The sequence below is a fragment of the Centrocercus urophasianus genome, unplaced genomic scaffold (genome assembly GCF_019232065.1).
Source record: "Centrocercus urophasianus isolate 14NV4802_14NV808 unplaced genomic scaffold, USGS_Curo_1.0 seq_21, whole genome shotgun sequence".
In the NCBI taxonomy this organism is placed as follows: Eukaryota; Metazoa; Chordata; class Aves; order Galliformes; family Phasianidae; genus Centrocercus; species Centrocercus urophasianus.
The window spans coordinates 2,473,858-2,490,892 of record NW_024884767.1 but is presented as its reverse complement, the minus strand read 5'-3'; the positions used below and the strand labels follow the sequence as shown (position 1 = coordinate 2,490,892).

Below are 17,035 nucleotides of genomic sequence, written 5' to 3'. Positions count from 1 at the left end.
ATTCAATATTTTGTGACTCCAGCCTGAAACCAGAGGGTTCTTTTTACTACTTTGAGATAGTAAAAGAGACCAGGAAACTCTAGCTATTGGAAGGAATGAATACCAGTTACTTATTGGGAGAAAAGTGCATTCTGAAACTGGATTATTATTGCCTGGCACAGAGATGAAGATGTTCCAGATAATGACCTGGGACTTCAGTAACACTGCAAAAATTAAAGGAGTTAAGAGTATGCAGAAATAACAGAACGTAAACAAGGAAAAAATATTTAGGAAGGCTCAACTGTAGCCATATATATTTGTATAGTGACAGTTTATTCTCAAGCAAACCCAGTATGTATGCACAGTTCAGTTACTTTCACACCACTATGCCTAAATGGGTGAGCCTTTGATACTGAACATGTGGATTTTGCCTTTGCAAGTGAAGGTCATGCAAATGTTTGTTTAGTTTCACACACAAAACTTTGAGAATGTCACCTTTGTAAAAAAGCAATTTGAACTACCTTGAAGGAGACAGAAGCTGCTAGCCAGACGCTGGCTGCTTAGAATATGTAGGTGGATTTACAGAGCAGTGGAATGAGGAAATAGAAATGATATTTCAGCTTTCTTGAAGAAGTGAAAGTGAAAAAGAAATTGTGAGGGTAAAAATGCAGGATGTTGCTGTGTTTCAAATGATGTTCTTTGCCAGCAGAAAAAGGAATAGATTCAGTTTCTACCACATAGCTGATCTTTTGTGTACATGTGTGTGTTGCTTTATAAGGAAGATTTAGCCACTTATACACATTTTTTGTAGGCCAAAGTTGAGCACTTGAACAAGCAGGAGCAAAACTCTTGAAAGTTCACTAAGAAAAGCACAGCCTTAATAACAGTGACTTTTGAGTTCTGGGGTCCTATGACCTGAAGAGGATACTCATTATTTGTTTCAGTACCTATGATCTTTGAATATGAGATGCTGCTCCCAAAATCAACAACTTAAAAAGTACTATGCTTTACAGTGCTTTTCATCACTGAGTGTGCAGGGTGGTCTGAGGCATGGAGTTTCTTTTCCTAATCAGGGAGTGAAAAGTAACTTAGAACAGCTCTGCTGAGTGGCAGCAGTTAATTGCTGCGCTGACACCAAAGAACCACATATCTGTCACACACCTCCTCTGAACAGCAAAGCGGGAAGCACAAAACATAGTGCCATATTATCCCTTTCAAACACAGGATGCATTTCCTTAATGAACACTGAATTTGTTTTGCAGCAAATATCATCAATTAAATGCCCAATTACTCTCCCTTAAGAGACAATTAAGAGCACTCTTGGAAAGAATATTAGTACCTAATACTCTTTTACAAAGCTAGATAAAAATGAGGGTGCAAAAGTTGGTTTTACAGGCAGTGAAGTGAAAAGTAACTTAATTCTCCTGTGGCTGGGAAATATAAGTAACTTCCTGATCTCCTGGAAGTGTTTGCAAGTGCCAAAAGATCAGATTCATGCCCAAAATGCAGTTACTTTTTGTTTCCTATAATTATCTGCTTACCAGCGATAAAATCAGTACACTGGCAGTAAATCTGACCAAATAGTAAGTGTATTTGATTTAGCAAATGTGAATTCATATACTGGTATAAGTAATATATATATAATTTTAATAATTAATCAATGAACAGCCTAACTTTCTCTTTTCCAAGACATGCAATTGCCAACATACAAAGAGCAGTTCTGGTTCAAATAAACTTTAGGGCCTCCAAAACTGTTTCATCATAAATGTGATATATAAGGCTTTCCATACACATTATTCAGGTTCACAGACTTTTTTGAGTTGTTTTTTTTTTTTTTTTCCTTCTGTGAGAAAAGAGAAAACCAAAGAGAGGATTGCCTTTTTAGTAGAATGAACATCAGTTTGAACTCTTCACCCAGATGTTTTGTATTACTGTACTTCTTGCAACACGCATGCAGTATGCTATCTCCTCTGTTCTTCTTATGCAAGACATGAGGCAGATTTTCCTAATAATATTCATGAACATACTAGCAACAAGAAAGCAAATTATCTCACCAGCAGCTGTTCATATCAAAGACTATCTTTCAGGTTTTTAATCAATTCTTTTTATATTGAACAGTCTGAATTAAGTTGATTTTGGATGGAGTATATGGTTTCATAAAGATACTGCACATTTTCATTCTCTGTTTATTTATTTTATGTTTTCACTATACTGCACTTTCTTCCTCTTCTCTCCCACTAATGTTTAAAGAAGGATTTAAAATAATGGAGTAATATTAAAACTTAATATTTTTTCAAGGAAATCACAATGCACTACTTTATACGTGGTTTAACTTTGCAATTACCAAAAAAGGATTTTAATATGTTCTATTCTATTTAATAATACTTTCAGGATAGGTGAAAGTATTATTATTCATCTAGGTGTACTTCTTGGAGGAGAAAATGCTTTCGTAAAAGATTACATAAATTATCTACATTATGACTTTTATATATACATTTTCAGCATAATCAGTTCCACAAAACTTTAACCATGTGTCTAAAATGAGCCACTGATGCAGTCTCTTTGCACTTGGAAATATTGTTTCTGTGTTTACATTTAGGTATGTATGTAAGAACCTGGATGAACATAGACCCTATAGATAAAAAAAGAGATTTCTTCAAGTTATTGTCAGCACCTAGGACAATTAAAAAATATATAAATACGTAAAAAGTTTTAAGTCACACTAAAACCTGAAAATGCTGAATTCTTTCTATGAATCACAGAAGCCAAAAGAAATTTTCCCAGAATAACACTGATGTTGAAAAGATCCAAATTAATGGTTTTTAATGGACATCTTCCATCCATTTTGAGTATGCCTACACCAGCAGTTTGCTGTGTTTCATGTATACATACTGTGATAACTGCTGCTTCATTAAGTTTGCTCTTAGTGTCTGTTCCTTCCCTGCCACCTGCCCGAGCACCAGCACAGTTCTGAATGCTCCCTTGCAAGATGCCCCATCTGGAGTTTAAACAATAGGCAGAACCTCACTGCCTGGACAAGTCTAAGAATCAGATCAGAACAGAAAAAAATAAAAACTGGAACTTTGGGCTGCAGACAGAGCCAAAGATTTGTCAGTAGTACACCAACTAGGTACCCCTTCACTACCTGTGAGATGTGCGATATCATATGGAGGCCTCAACATCTGATGTTAGAGGTATACAGTTTCCCTATTACTCTAGGAATATACTCCCACTTACCTACATTGTGTTTTGATATCAGAACACAGCCAAATGTAATAAGAAAAATACTGAAAAATCTAAATGCAGTGTCATTTTTCACTTAAAAAATACATGCAAAATCAGAGAAACTAACTGGGATTCTTAAAAGTAATAATTCAAATCAATAACTAGTTGGCAGTCTACTTTATTTGAAAGAATAAACTTGAGAAAGAAAGGTTATGCATCCTCCTGACATTGGCAGCTAAGGCTGCTTCCTTCCAGCTAACAACGCAGCATGGGCAGCAGCACCATGAGCTCTATAAACACAGATACCGTTCTGTAATATCTGGTCAGGCAGCTAAGGGGGGAAGAATGTTATCCCTAGTTTCCCCAGATGTAAATGTCGTTCTGTGAACAAATTTTAACTTGCCTGCCCACAGAAAGAACAATAGCAAAAAGTACTTCTCTTTCCATGTTATTTATAATTAAACTGCCAAAGGATACAAAATTTAGGTGAGCCTCTTTACTCGGCTCTTCCTAACAAAGTCCACATTCCAGCACTAAATAAAAAAAAAAACAACCTTTGTTTTCTGGCTGCAAAAATAAATGATGGAAGAATAAAGAAAGCCAAGATTGTCACTTCAGTCAGGAACTGGTACAAAAAAATCTCAGTGCTTTGTTCTTGCCACCCACTGTGAAAGGAGACAAATTACCTGTATGTTCCGTGGGTGGTATGCAGCTCCCAAAGCAATGAGCACAGGCAATAAAGAGTAAAAAGGATTTGTCCTCCTTGTACTTAAATACCCAAAGGGACAGACCCTCTACCTTTTTTATCCAAGAGGATGAAAAGAAAATGCCTCCCATTGCGTCCCCTTTCCTTCCCTGTTCACTGTTTGTGCTCAGGGGTGTGCTTCAACAACCCACCTGTGGACCTCTCAGAGAAATGCATATTTGCATTCTTTGGCAAAAGAAGTGCATGCACCTGAAGCTGTACCTCCAGAGACACCAAAAGGCTGCAGCTGGATTACAGGACTTGGTCCAGGGTAAATCAAATCCTGTCTTTATACTTCACATGATATTTAAAAGGTTAAATTGCACCCAGCCACCACTTCCTCCTCCTTCTACAGGTATCAGGGAGGTATGTGGCACAGAGAATTCCTTGCCTATTTTTGGTGTGCTCTGAATTCTTTTGCAAAATCCCTTCACTCTGTAAGTGTGGCAGGCTGACATAAGAACCACTAGAAGTTGTCCTTGTGCACAGCCTTCCTTCACAGCCTTCAGGACATTCACTCACAGACCCTGCAGGGAGTCTGGGAATTTAGACATTTCTGGACAGCTCTGTTGCTTTGTAGGTCTGGCTAAACAGCATACTTGGAAGAGGCATAGAAATCCGCCATCTGAGCAAAATAATGAAAGCCAGAGAACTGTTTTGTTGCAATAAGGCCTCAACTCCACAAAGGGAAAGGGAGCATGAGCACAGCCCACATCGTTCCACATACCAGCCAGCACCATCACCTACAAACATGTGTTTGCTCAAAGCTATTTTGCCCATGCTGACACTTAAACTGAGCTGTGAAGAGGTGGAGGACGCTGGCTTTGACAAAATCTGTATTCCACTGTGTTTCTCTAAAGATAAACAGTTTTTTTTAAAATTTAATCCATGTTTACATTGTTGTGTGCTGAGTACCACTATCGCTGAGTCTACAACCTTCTGCAGCCATTCTCAAGCTGACCAAAAACCCACAGATCTCCCTCCATGCTGCCCCTGACATGAGGCTAGAAATAATCTCTCATCCAGAAAATAGGTGGGACATACAGTCATTGATGGTTGCTGTGGAAAAGAATAGGACTGCTTAGCTATTTAATGTTTTCAAAACCAAGGAACACACAGCAAACAGATAGTCAACAGTGTTTCTGCCAGCTTTTGAGTTATGCCTAAAAATGTTATCCTTTTTGCTGTCAGACAAGCTAAGAACAGTTCATGCTCCTGGGCAGCAGTTTGCAGTCATGATGGCTAATGCTGGAGGACATTTTTTTCTTTCTAATTTTTTCTCACTTCCATAGAAAACATTGCTATCAAGTTACCAAAACCCGCATCCTAATGAAACACACCAAATAAAATAATAAGAAACAGAGGGTTCAGACTGGAAAGGCTTTGGGGCTGACAGGACAGAAATCTGCATAGAGACAAGTATTTTCCCTTTGGGTCTTACAAAGATAAGTTCCTGTTGCATATTATGAAGACTGTAGCTTCCTGTATTTCTTTGTAAAAAATGCACTGATTTTGAACTTCAGATGAAGCAGCAAATGAGCAAAACCCATTCATCCCAGAAAATCAGCAAGACCCAAGAAGTAGATAACTTGAAATGACTCCTGATGCAGCTCTTCTGAAAGAAAAAAAAAAGAAAGAAAAAAAACCCAAACACAGACCCTGTTCATGGGTGACTATGCAAGGAAATGCTTCCTCTGATGCAGAATTTCCCAATTCCCAGCTAAAAGGAAATCATAAAGCCAAACCAAAGAGTGTAATGAAAGAGAATCAGTGAAGGTGCATGAAATAAAAAGTCAAAATGAAAAAAGCAAATATGAAACAAAATGGTCAATCCAGAGCAGAATTATTCCAAAGTGTCGAACAGATGTTTTGAGGCAAACAAAAAACTGTTTTACTGAGAAGTTCACAAAAACCATACAGCTCTATGAAAGTATTCAGCTTTAATAAACCAGCATTTCTCAGTAAAACATGCATTTATTCTTCAAAGCTTCATTGACCTCTGTGTGTATCTATTTCAGTTTTGCTACTGATATGCACATCAAAAACTGCACAGATATTGCTTAGTGCATTTCTGGAGCACAATTTATTCTACAGATAATGCAGTATAATATGCCTAATCCAAAGTCTGTTGAAGTCTGTGCAAGGTTCCCACACACTCCACTGAATTAAGCATGAAGAGACAGAGGCTGGGGTGAGAATGAGGTTAAATAAATACCCTATAGCTCCATGCAACAATGAAATATTAAACAGGTATCCAATTAAAAATGAAGGAATTTTTTGCTGAAGCAATGTTTTATTCTCTTATCAGTTGTTCTACAGCTGTTCTACCATTAATTCTTCCGTGGATTTTTTTTAATGGGTTGTTTTTTTTTTGTTGTTTGTTTGTTTTGAACCGTGATTAGAAGTCCTATAGTTTAACACCTGAAAAACTTCCCTTGAAGATGGTCTCCAGGGAGCTTCAAGTACTTAATTTAATCTGAAACTTTTTAAGCTTTATCAGATACATGAATTGGCACCTCTTAGAGAAACTGTCATGGTTTTGTGCTTTTTGGCTTTTGGTATTCCACATCATAACATCTTGTGGGGCACTGGGACTTTAACTGTCAGTGCTCAAGTCCTGGGTACCTGCCCTGAAGAGAAGAAGAACTACATTCCCCAGAGGACCTTGCGGTCAGGGAGAGGAGGTTTAACTCCTGGCAAGGTCGCCTGATTGCTCTTTCTCGCCTGCCCTTCGTCGTGGGCGCTGCTCCCGTCTCTGCTGCTGCTCAGCCAGACTGCGCATCTCACCTCAGCGTTGTGGTGAGGCCTATCCACCTATCGGACATTCTCTCTCTCATTATATTTGATTTATTAGCTTCAATTCTGATTATACTGTATTATAGTGTGTTATCTTGCATTCTGATAATATACTTAGTAAATTAGTTTGTTTCTCCTCAGATCGGTGCCGCTGTTTTAATTATTTTGGGGTCTCCTGTTTCCTTTTTTTCCAGAGGCTCGGATCTGTGGATCCCTCCGCCCCACTTGTCACGGAACTGGGCCGAACCAGCCTGTAAACTGTTGATAGAAACAAACAAACAAACAAACAAAAACCCTAAGATGTCTGGCAATACTCAAAGGATGAGCTGAAACACATGGATAATGTTTCAGAAATTCAGAGCCATGTGGTTTCTGTAGAATAAGAAAAGGATTGATCAAAGTGAAGAGGGTTGTTATTTTTTAACAAGATTTTTAGATTTTAAATCATATATTACTAGTCTAGACCACTTCTGTTTACCAGAAGTAAAGACACTTTGCACAACGTAATTATGTAGCCAGAAAAGAGCTGAAGTTCAAAAGTTGAACTTCACTATTAAATATTGTCCAGGTCAGCTGTTTTATTGAAATTAGTGCCTACTGGTTTTAATTTACAGTTGAGTTATGCTTTTTTTTAATATATATTTTGATCATGTGAGTCTGAAAGTTAGATTTTCAATGCATCAGTTGAGGCTTCTTCTAACTCTACTGCAATCTAAAATTAATATATTGTGATATTCCATTTAAATACATTCAATCACAAGTTAGGAGTAAAGACTTTAAGGAGGGCTGAAGAAAGAAGTATCCGTTTTCTTAAACTCAAGACTTGTCTTCATAATGATTCAAACAGCTGCCTGCTTTGCCACAGACCTATTGCTTTAAAGTACATGTAAATTTGAGAGCTAGACTCTGGTGCTGGGCAGCATTTGCTGCAGTGGTCTTGCTCAGGGAGGAAAGTGTTGTTCAGCATGAGTAGAAGTGCAGGTCTTCAGTCATTGTTGTTGCATTTCAAACAAAATATCAACATGTGGGCACAGTACTCAAGGCTTGATCAATGTGAACCTTGCTGGCAGAGGAAACTGTATGGGGATGCTTTAAAAACCCCAGGTCACTGTATGAACATCTGTGCTGCAGACCTTTGGCACTGGCGCTATCTGGACAGGCAACTTGTTCCTTCCTTGTTTGCAGAGGAACTCAGTGTTTTTTCTTGTAGCAGATGTGCATAGCCACTTCCCCATTTTATTCTTTTTCAGCCACAGAAATGTCTTGTAACATCAAATACCTAATGAGCGTATTAAGAGCTATGGGCAATCTATTAGAGTTAACTGCAAAGAATCAAGGTTTTAGGGAAGAATGTTTGGTTTCTTGGCACTGCAGGAATCACTGTGTTAGACTTTATATCAAGCTGAAAGCACTCAGAGCATCAGGATAGAGGACTTGATGTGGTATATTGCCATGCTGAAATAGAGCTGACTGGGAAGCTTTAGATGAAACTTCCATATAAAGGATCATTTCAAACAAAGACTTAAATTCACATCTCCTGCTATGCTGCAGAACCATTTTTAACTTTTTCCCTGTTCCTCTGTCCCCGAAAAGGGATTGGCTCCACCAGCAGAGTGATTCACTACAGCTGCCACTTCAGGAAGCTGTCTGGGATGTGAAAGACCAAACCACTAGATAGTCTCACTAACACATGCACAAATCTTTTATCAAAAGCAATGGAGAATTGCAGATGGTTTCTGAGAAATTCTAAGCACCTTATGAGAGGGAGAGAGAGTTTTCAGCAAGTATGAAAGGGAGTACATACAACTCAGCATTATACTTCTTTTTTTTTTCCCTGCACAAATCAAGATATGTTTGGCAAAACCTGAGTCATCTAACTAGCAGTGTTTAATTATGTCTGATGTAATGTTGACTGCAATCAAAATTCCTAGAACTCAAGTTCACTATTTAATAAATTATGGTGGCTTGGTATGGTCTTCTTTATTTTCTCATTAAAAGTTCCATACTCATGGACTATAAGCAAATCACTCAGTACTTACTTCAGTTTTTTAGAGGGATTAATGAGTTTTATGTCCACTAGTTAATTTTACCTGCAACTTACAAACAATAAATATGAAGTGGCAGAAGGAGTAACATGACAAAATTATGCCCTGCAGATTAAAACACACTCCTAACATAACTAGTCCTTATTCCTGGTATACAGCTCCTCTGAAGTCCTCCAGGACTACCTTTACATGCAAAGTTTTGCAGTATCTAACTCACAAGCAACAAATAACAATAATAAAAATTAAAAAATGCACGTTCGAGTGTGTGTGAACAATCAGACTGTAACATTACACTAGATCTTGGGATTTGTTTCTCAAGCAGTAAGGTTTGTTCATAAATGAGCCTTCAGTGCCTTGGTTGGAGAGATTCACATCTTCAAGTAGCTCATCACTGACAAAACTGAGGACAGCATAGGTTGCAAATTTCAAGCAATGGTGACTTACAGTCATAGAAGTGAGCCCCTCCAAACTCTACTTTCTTAGTTAAAAACTAATACAACACAAGCAGTCTTTATTCCTTAGTGCCAAAAGCACTGTCTGTAACCACAGGAACTTCACCAGAGAGTCCTGTAGGGAAATTATTGAGAAGTCTGACCTTCCTGTGTTGGTGAGGAGCCTGTAAGACTCAGGACATTCACCCGGGAAGACACAAACTCCAACCTCTTATACATGACTGACCTTCTAATAGTATCAGTGTCCTCTTGCATCAGGAACAGTCCTGTGATAGAAGGGATCATAAAGGACAGAAACAAGGTGATAGAATCCTCTGCTAATTGACACAGTTATCTGGTCTGCAATATTTGAAAGGTCTACATAGCAGCTCAAATGTTTAACATCATAGGATGTATGGATAAGTTATCTGGAAGTGGAGGGGAGGTGGAGGTGTAAGTAATCATCAGTGAGGATGGAGAGAATTGTCAGAGAGGTGTTCTGAAGGAGGCTGGGCAGATGAGGCCAGGTTCTCCATAGTGGTATATGAAGCACTGTCAGTTCCAGGAAGGTCAGAGAGACAGGCAGGGATCTAGACCTGCAGTGCACAGGTGAGATAATGGTAAAGGGAAGAGAAGCTCATAGTAGAAGCTGGGGAATCTTTGAGACAAATGGAATCTGTGCAGGGATAGACTGCACCATAATAACAGCAGAGCCAGGCTGCTTGACCAGAAGATGGAAGAGGTTACAGAGGAACGTTTAACCCCAAAGACCAAGGAAAGTTGACAGGCATGAAGGAGATCTGATTTAGATTGATGCAGTTTAAAGATGGATGTGGCAAATACTTGATGTGCTTCAGAAAATATCAGATTAAAAAAAAGCAGCAGTAAGAAAGGCAATTTAGACAATCCACAGTGCCAGTTGAAAAGTACGTGAAACATCACGTGGGTGAGAGCAGAACATACAACTGCTTTAGAAGCATAAAAAATATGATGGGAGGAAATGTCTAGAATCCAATGACAGCCTCCAGATTACTGGCATTTCCACGGGTAGGGCTAAATGCAATCTGTAAACAGCCTCTTTTACTGCCATCATTCAAAATAGAGCATCAGGTTAGATGATAGTCACTCCCTTAGTCAAAGAAGACATCTTTTTCTGTTCTCATGTTCATTGACATTACATACAAGGAATCAGGGTGCAGTGAGGCACTGAATTACATAGCATTCCACAGTCACAGGTCCCAGGGGGATTGTGGATAGTGTATATCACTGCATAAACAGAACAGTACTTAGCAGGCTGAAATCTTACCTTAAAATTTTGCATCAATGTACCAAGATGTTACTTTAAGACATTTGTCTTAGTTTGGCTTTTCTCTTATTACTTTTTTTAAAGCCATAATGATAAAACATTTTTTAAGGACTCGTGCACTTCAAGAACTGAAACAAAACATATTATAGTGAACAATTTTCAGACATAGAACAGTGAGTGTACTGAAAATTATAACTAAAAAAGCTTACGTTCGTAGCAGTAGGCATCAAACTTGCTATCTGGGTAAGGAAAGCCTGTTTGGTTCTCATAGCGATACAGGGTTCTCACCCCAAGTAAACCTCCACCACACTGGGGCCTAGCCACAGAGGCAGGGTAGCGAACACTTCCATCCGCCAGCCAGCCGTAGTCACACTGGTCAAAGCCATTCCTCCAGGCAACATACATGTTTCCAACAGAAGCAAGAACACCATCTCTTTTCCGACATAGCTCTTTTGCTTCCTCAAAGGTGAGCTTCTCAGGAACAGAAACATGAACAACTTCATCTACAAGGAGAAAAAGACAAAGATTGAGTATCAAATTCCCTCATTTAGTCAACTTAGCTTCTCTCATCCTGTCCATATCCTGCAAGGTGACTTTCAAATTTTGCTTAGATGCCTTTTACTTACCATTTTGCTCAAAACGAACAAATGAACGACAACAAAAAAAAACAGACAGAAAACCTAAATCTCACTTTTCTTATAAGTGAGATATAACTCTCTTATATCTCACTTGTAGGCACTATGAAAAAATGCCTACAAGAAAGCCCGAGCATTCATACTCAAATTATACCTCCATCATGGTTGGAGACTGAGTCTCTAGGCAATGGTAACACAAGCCTCAAAGCTCCTCCGTGACCTCCGCTGGAGCAGACTTTCCAACTCAACTTTGCTAATTAAATCCAGCCCAACAGAATTTACTTTCTCAGTATAACAAATCCTTTACATCTGCAAGCCTTTTACCTGACCTTTTTAGTCATCGCTAAAATCTCACTTGGGACACAGACAAAGAGCAAATAATGCTCCTCCCTGCCTGCTCCGCAGCAGCTTCAAATGTCGTATTTACATCAATCTTACTCTTGCCTTGTGGGGAAACACAGATGAGGGAATGCAGCAGACATGTTGTGTGCACAAAGCCCGTTTTGTAAAAAAGCCGAACTAATCTAGATCACCCCTACTATAGTTTTGTTTCCATTAAATAGTAATTTGCACTTACTAGCCCCTCAGTTAGAGACTGAAAACAAACATTATGCCTAATATTTTGCTTCAAAGTTAAATAGCCATTATATAGTTGATTTGTTGCCTTGTTCACCCAAACACTATAAGCAAAATCAAGGCTTTGATCTTTCTGTCCTGGGAACGAAAAAGTAAACTGACTTCTTTCCAGATTTTGCTCAGGCTTCAGAAAGTACTGATCAAACTTAAAATCAACACATTCATCTGCAGAAAACAGTGCAAACTCAAAACATTTGTTACAAGATAGCAATTCTCTCCCACATCCCTTGTAAGCAGACCAGAACACAGCAACCATTGTTGCAGGACAGCATCGCTTATTCACATTGGACATGCAATCTGTCCCACCTCAGCAGCTGTTTCAAGACAACCTAGCAAAAGGCAGACAGACTACATCACCCCAAGCAATTTCATTCACATATTACACTTGCTTCAGGCTTGAAAGGAATGCAAGTGTGAAAGAAGGCAAAATGCCAATATTCTTTTTCCTTCTAGGTAGAAACTCTGGTTTGTTATTACAGCTGTAATATCAATTCCACAGTGCAAGTTAGTTTATACGTGTTGTAGGGAGTTTTTAAATTAGAAGTAGCAATTGAAGGGCAGAACAGGTCTACCAGGAACACTTCATGATAAAGAAAGTGAATAATCATTCACCCTCAGAGGTATCAGAATGCTTCTTCCAGCTCTCCAGACCACATAGATAATACAGCTTTTTTATTAAACAGATCTGCAGAAGACAGCTTTTTCTGTATTGTGGAGCAGATCTAGTATCATGGCCAACACAGAACGAGGGCTGCAGTTATCCCACAGTCCCAGATGGGGACGTCATTAAACACCTCCCTAGTACAGCTCCCTCTTCTCTGAGGAATATATGCTCACATAGCAGCCATTATACACACAGAATTTATGTAGGTTGCTCAGTAGGTTGCAAAGAAATACCCAAGAGGCTCAGGAAGATTTTTACATAGATATTTGCCTGAATTTGTCTGTATATGCAATATTGATAATACTGCAATTTTAATAGGAGAGTGACATGTCTGCACCTAATCAATTCAACCGACTCAACACCAACTCATTTGGTTCATCTCTTGAAGCTGGCTATACCCACACAGACACAATCTTTGTCAAAAGGTATCTTACCAGAAAAAAATTCAATTATTAAAAAATCCCACATATTTAAGAAAAAATGCAGTCTAACTAGAACAGTTCAGCAAGCAAGTAAAAGTCAAGCTTTTCTTTCCCACCTATTTGGCATATTAAAAATAAAATCCGAAGACAAATTCACAAAGAATGTAAAAAGGTACCAGAACAATCAATAAAATGCTTTTATTTTCCCTTTAATCACATATCATTCATGTATTTCAAGAATACTGCTGACAAAAAAAATAAATAAATAAATACATGCTAAAACTTAGCAGCTTGCAATAGCTTTAAAAAGTGATTTGCTGTGATTCCAGAATTCTTGTTTTAAAAACAATCCACTGAATCCACTGTTTAAAAACAATTCCACAATTTGGCTGTCCAGACTGAAGATAAATTTAAGTTCTACATGTTTGTTTGAGTGTACACTTGATGTGTGTGATAATTGCTGGGACAAAATGTTAAAAAAAAAAAAAAGCGAAGTTTTAATAAAGGCCTTGCTATAGAAGTTCAAACATTCTTAAAAGCTGTCCTACAATCTTATTTGAAAACCACATTGGAAATGAAAAAAAGGAAAGGTTTGTCTTCTGTCAAGCAATTGAAAAGAAAGCAGTGTTCAATATATTTCATCAGTTGGATAGAATCAGTTTCGATTACAGCAGCCCAAGAACACAAGATGCACAATCCCTCCTGCACATCCCACCCGCAGCACGCTGTGGTCATGTAAGATGCACGTACAGAATTCTTTGCACTTCAGGGATCTGCTAACCCATAGAGCACAGAAACAATTAATCAGTACCCACTGTTTGTGTGCACTGAGTGCAATCAGAATGGAATGTGTGGGGATGTTAAATGTCCTGTATTTCCTAAAACCAGCTTTACACTACTGCAGATCAAGAAGAAATCTCCTATCTCTATATTTAGATGAGATATTTTGCTATCTGTGTCATTTCTCTAACATTATTAGTTCTTAGTCAGAAAGTGATGGTTACCAAATCATCAAAACTTATCATGCATGTGCTGCAAGGACTATTTAATAATATCCCACTTCCTTTTCCTGCACTTCTATCCCCACAGCTGTGTAGAAATTCAGTTCATAGTACGTGAAAAGAGTGTTGGTCCTACTTCACTTTCCATTGGAAAGAGAACATGGTTTGAAACCATGCTGCATTAGCTATCCTTTTCCCTCTCTATTGCTTCTTCCCTCTTTCAAACAGATCAAACAGATTGAGGAAACCAGCTTTTTCTCTTGAAGACAAGCTGATTCACTGCAACCCCCAAGGAAAAAGCTTAGAATCCACAAACTTATCAGCTAGTTTTATAGCAAGCTTCATTCTTTTGAAGGCTAGCTCACTTATCTTCTCTCATCAGAGACATCTCACTGAGCTGGGCATGTTTGTAGGTGTGAATTTCATGAATCACACATCTTAAAAGCAAGCACAGAAATAAGGGCAGGCATAGCCAGGGGTCAAAATGCAACATGTATTGACTAGGGCAAAAGTAATAAAACTAGATTTAGTCCTACAGCACAGACCTCACCAGTAATTTATCTTCCAATAGATGAAACCACAACTAAGGTATTGGTATGCTGCTATTTCCTATAGTAGCTCTTTGAGTCTAGCTGTGTGGCACTCTTCTCCCAGAGTATAGCATCAACTCTCCCAGGGTCACCCAGTGTGACAGACACAAGCCATGTACACTTGCAGAGGAAGGCATCACATGCAAGTCACAACAAGAGTTTTACAGGGTTCCCCCAAAATGGAGAGAAGCTCACAAGAGAACCCACCAGTCTCTCACTGAATATTCTGTAGACAAAAGTGGTAGCACAGCAGCTGGTGTTGATAGTGGTTGGTAACTACCTACTGAGTGTCCTAGCTGTTATTCAACCCATTTCTAAGAATGACCAAAAGACCCCTGCATTTATCAATATTTAATATTTTTAGCCTTTTTGCCCATTTTACTCTCCCAAAGCAGCAAGACTCTTCATCAACAGTATCCCATCTGGGATTCAGCAACAATGACTAGGAAAAAGAATTCACAAGCATTCACCAATCTTGTGGCTGAGTTCTCAGAGTCTACAACTTCCATTATCATCAGTGTCATCTAAAGAAAGACAAAGGGAAGAATCAGGGCAACACAGGGGAATGTTAAGCATACAAGAAACTAATAGCTTCCAAGAAATTTCATTTTTGCCTCCACTCTTTTTTTGGCCAAAAGATCCTTGCAAAAATGCAAACACTAACAGGGCTATCAGACTGCTCATGCACCATAAACAGAGAGTTATTACCCACATCTACCCTACCTAAGTACACGTGCATGAGGACACAGAGACCTCTACCCTTGTTTTGCTTACTCTGGAAAAAAAGCACATGCACACCCAGGCCAAGATGGACCTGACAAGTTCACCACATGCAGTGTCCTTAGACACTGTGTACAGTTAGTTTGTTTATTAGTCCAGCTCTTGAGTCAATTTTCATTTCCCAAGCTGCACAGACAAGATTTGTTGTCTCAGCTGCAACTCTTTTCCTCAGTCCTGCCTCTGCTAAGGGCTACTTCTCTGATACACCAGACTGTTAAAGAGGTATCCTTAACAGAAGCTCAAACAATGATGACACTCTTTCTAGGAAAGGAAAACCTGGAAAACCAGCCTGGATGTACAGCTTCACTCAGGTTTACTTAAAGAAAACAGACTTACACTGCCTTGAACATTTTATCACAAAGACATAAGCAGCTACATTGCACTTTAAAGCAGAATGTTAGGCAAGCTGAAGTCTTCCTTTACACGTTAGAACAAGTTAGTTGATTCCTTTTGATACACATCAGTAACAATTTAATTAAATTCTCCTGATTGTCTTGGATCTGCTCTATGCAAAATCACAGGCTGAACAGCAATCCATTGCACTTGATAGGACTGGAAGAGTATACTTTCTCCATCAGCTTGCCCTCCAGCATGCGAAGTACCTTGGCAACTGCTATGTCCTTACAGAGCTTTGTCACTGCCTCATACAAAGGCAAGAAATGAACTTTGAACTGCATATGATTTTTTTTTTCCTTTTTGTGCTTTACTTTCATAGAAAGTATTCAGAAATCAGAATTTTTGGATCTCCCTAAAGACGAGATTTCTCATGCTCCAGATCAAATTCCACATCATGCATAAAAAGCAGCATAGAATTACTTTCTACCTAGTTCCATTATTTGAGTGCTTGAGAACTCTTGTATCCTTGAATCTACACCAAATCACATAGTTCAAGGCTGGAGACATATCCAGCAAATACCAATGCAAAAACTGTGGCTGTATCACAGGCCTTGAACTGAGAAGAAAAAATAATTCTCTGTGCTTCCTCTTTAAAACCCAATTGTCACTCCAGAGTAAGAATGGACTCTAGGGAAGATTTTCACACCTGAAGCAGTATTTTAGACCTCGACCTTTTAAATCACTATTGTTCTCACACAGATTTCAATGACAATAGCAAAAATGCATGAGACTAATTTGAAAGTATTTAAAGGCCATCTGGTTTTGTTTTCTTTTTCTTCCCCACACTCACTAGGGGGCTGAAAATGGTGCATGAAAAGGAGACTTCATAATCTTTCCCACAGACACCCAAAAATAACTTTCTTAGCATGACTTCCCATCTGCATACTATATATGTTTATTAGACATATATGGCTTGTAACTGTCTTTGGACAGAAGATGCTGCTGCATGGAATAGTTTGTGCTTTGGCTCTGCAGGCCAATTTCACAGTCCCTCACTTCATCATTAGGCTTTGGCAACCAGATTTCACTTTGTCTCTATTTTTGACAGCACATCAGTGTCAAATCAATCATATTCAACCTTATCTCTGAAGACAGAATGGAAAATCCTTGTTACTCATCAACCATCTCTTTACAACGGAGTCTCCTACATCAGACATTGGTCTGGACACTTTTCAGGTGGAGGTGTTTGGAGAACCTCAGTTATATCCAAACCCTTAGCACTGAATCTCTTTAGATTAAACTCTTATTTAGGAATCCTCTCATATTTAAAGGTAGATATCCTAAATATTTTTAAACACTTAGCATACTGAAATATGCAATGAAATATGAAGATTTAGAAGTATACGAGTGCACAGTAAGACCCCCAAGCCCAGTACATATTTAA

General features: G+C 38.6%; 1 protein-coding gene across 1 annotated transcript in view; it reads right to left on the bottom strand.

The window, feature by feature from the left end:
• VCAN (versican) overlaps nucleotides 1-17,035 on the bottom strand; it is a 98,779-nt gene that overhangs the window by 58,100 nt on the left and 23,644 nt on the right. Inside the window, exon 5 of the mRNA XM_042823087.1 lies at nucleotides 10,737-11,030. Within this exon, the coding sequence (XP_042679021.1) occupies nucleotides 10,737-11,030 (294 nt within the window). The remainder of the gene's footprint in view (nucleotides 1-10,736; nucleotides 11,031-17,035) is intronic.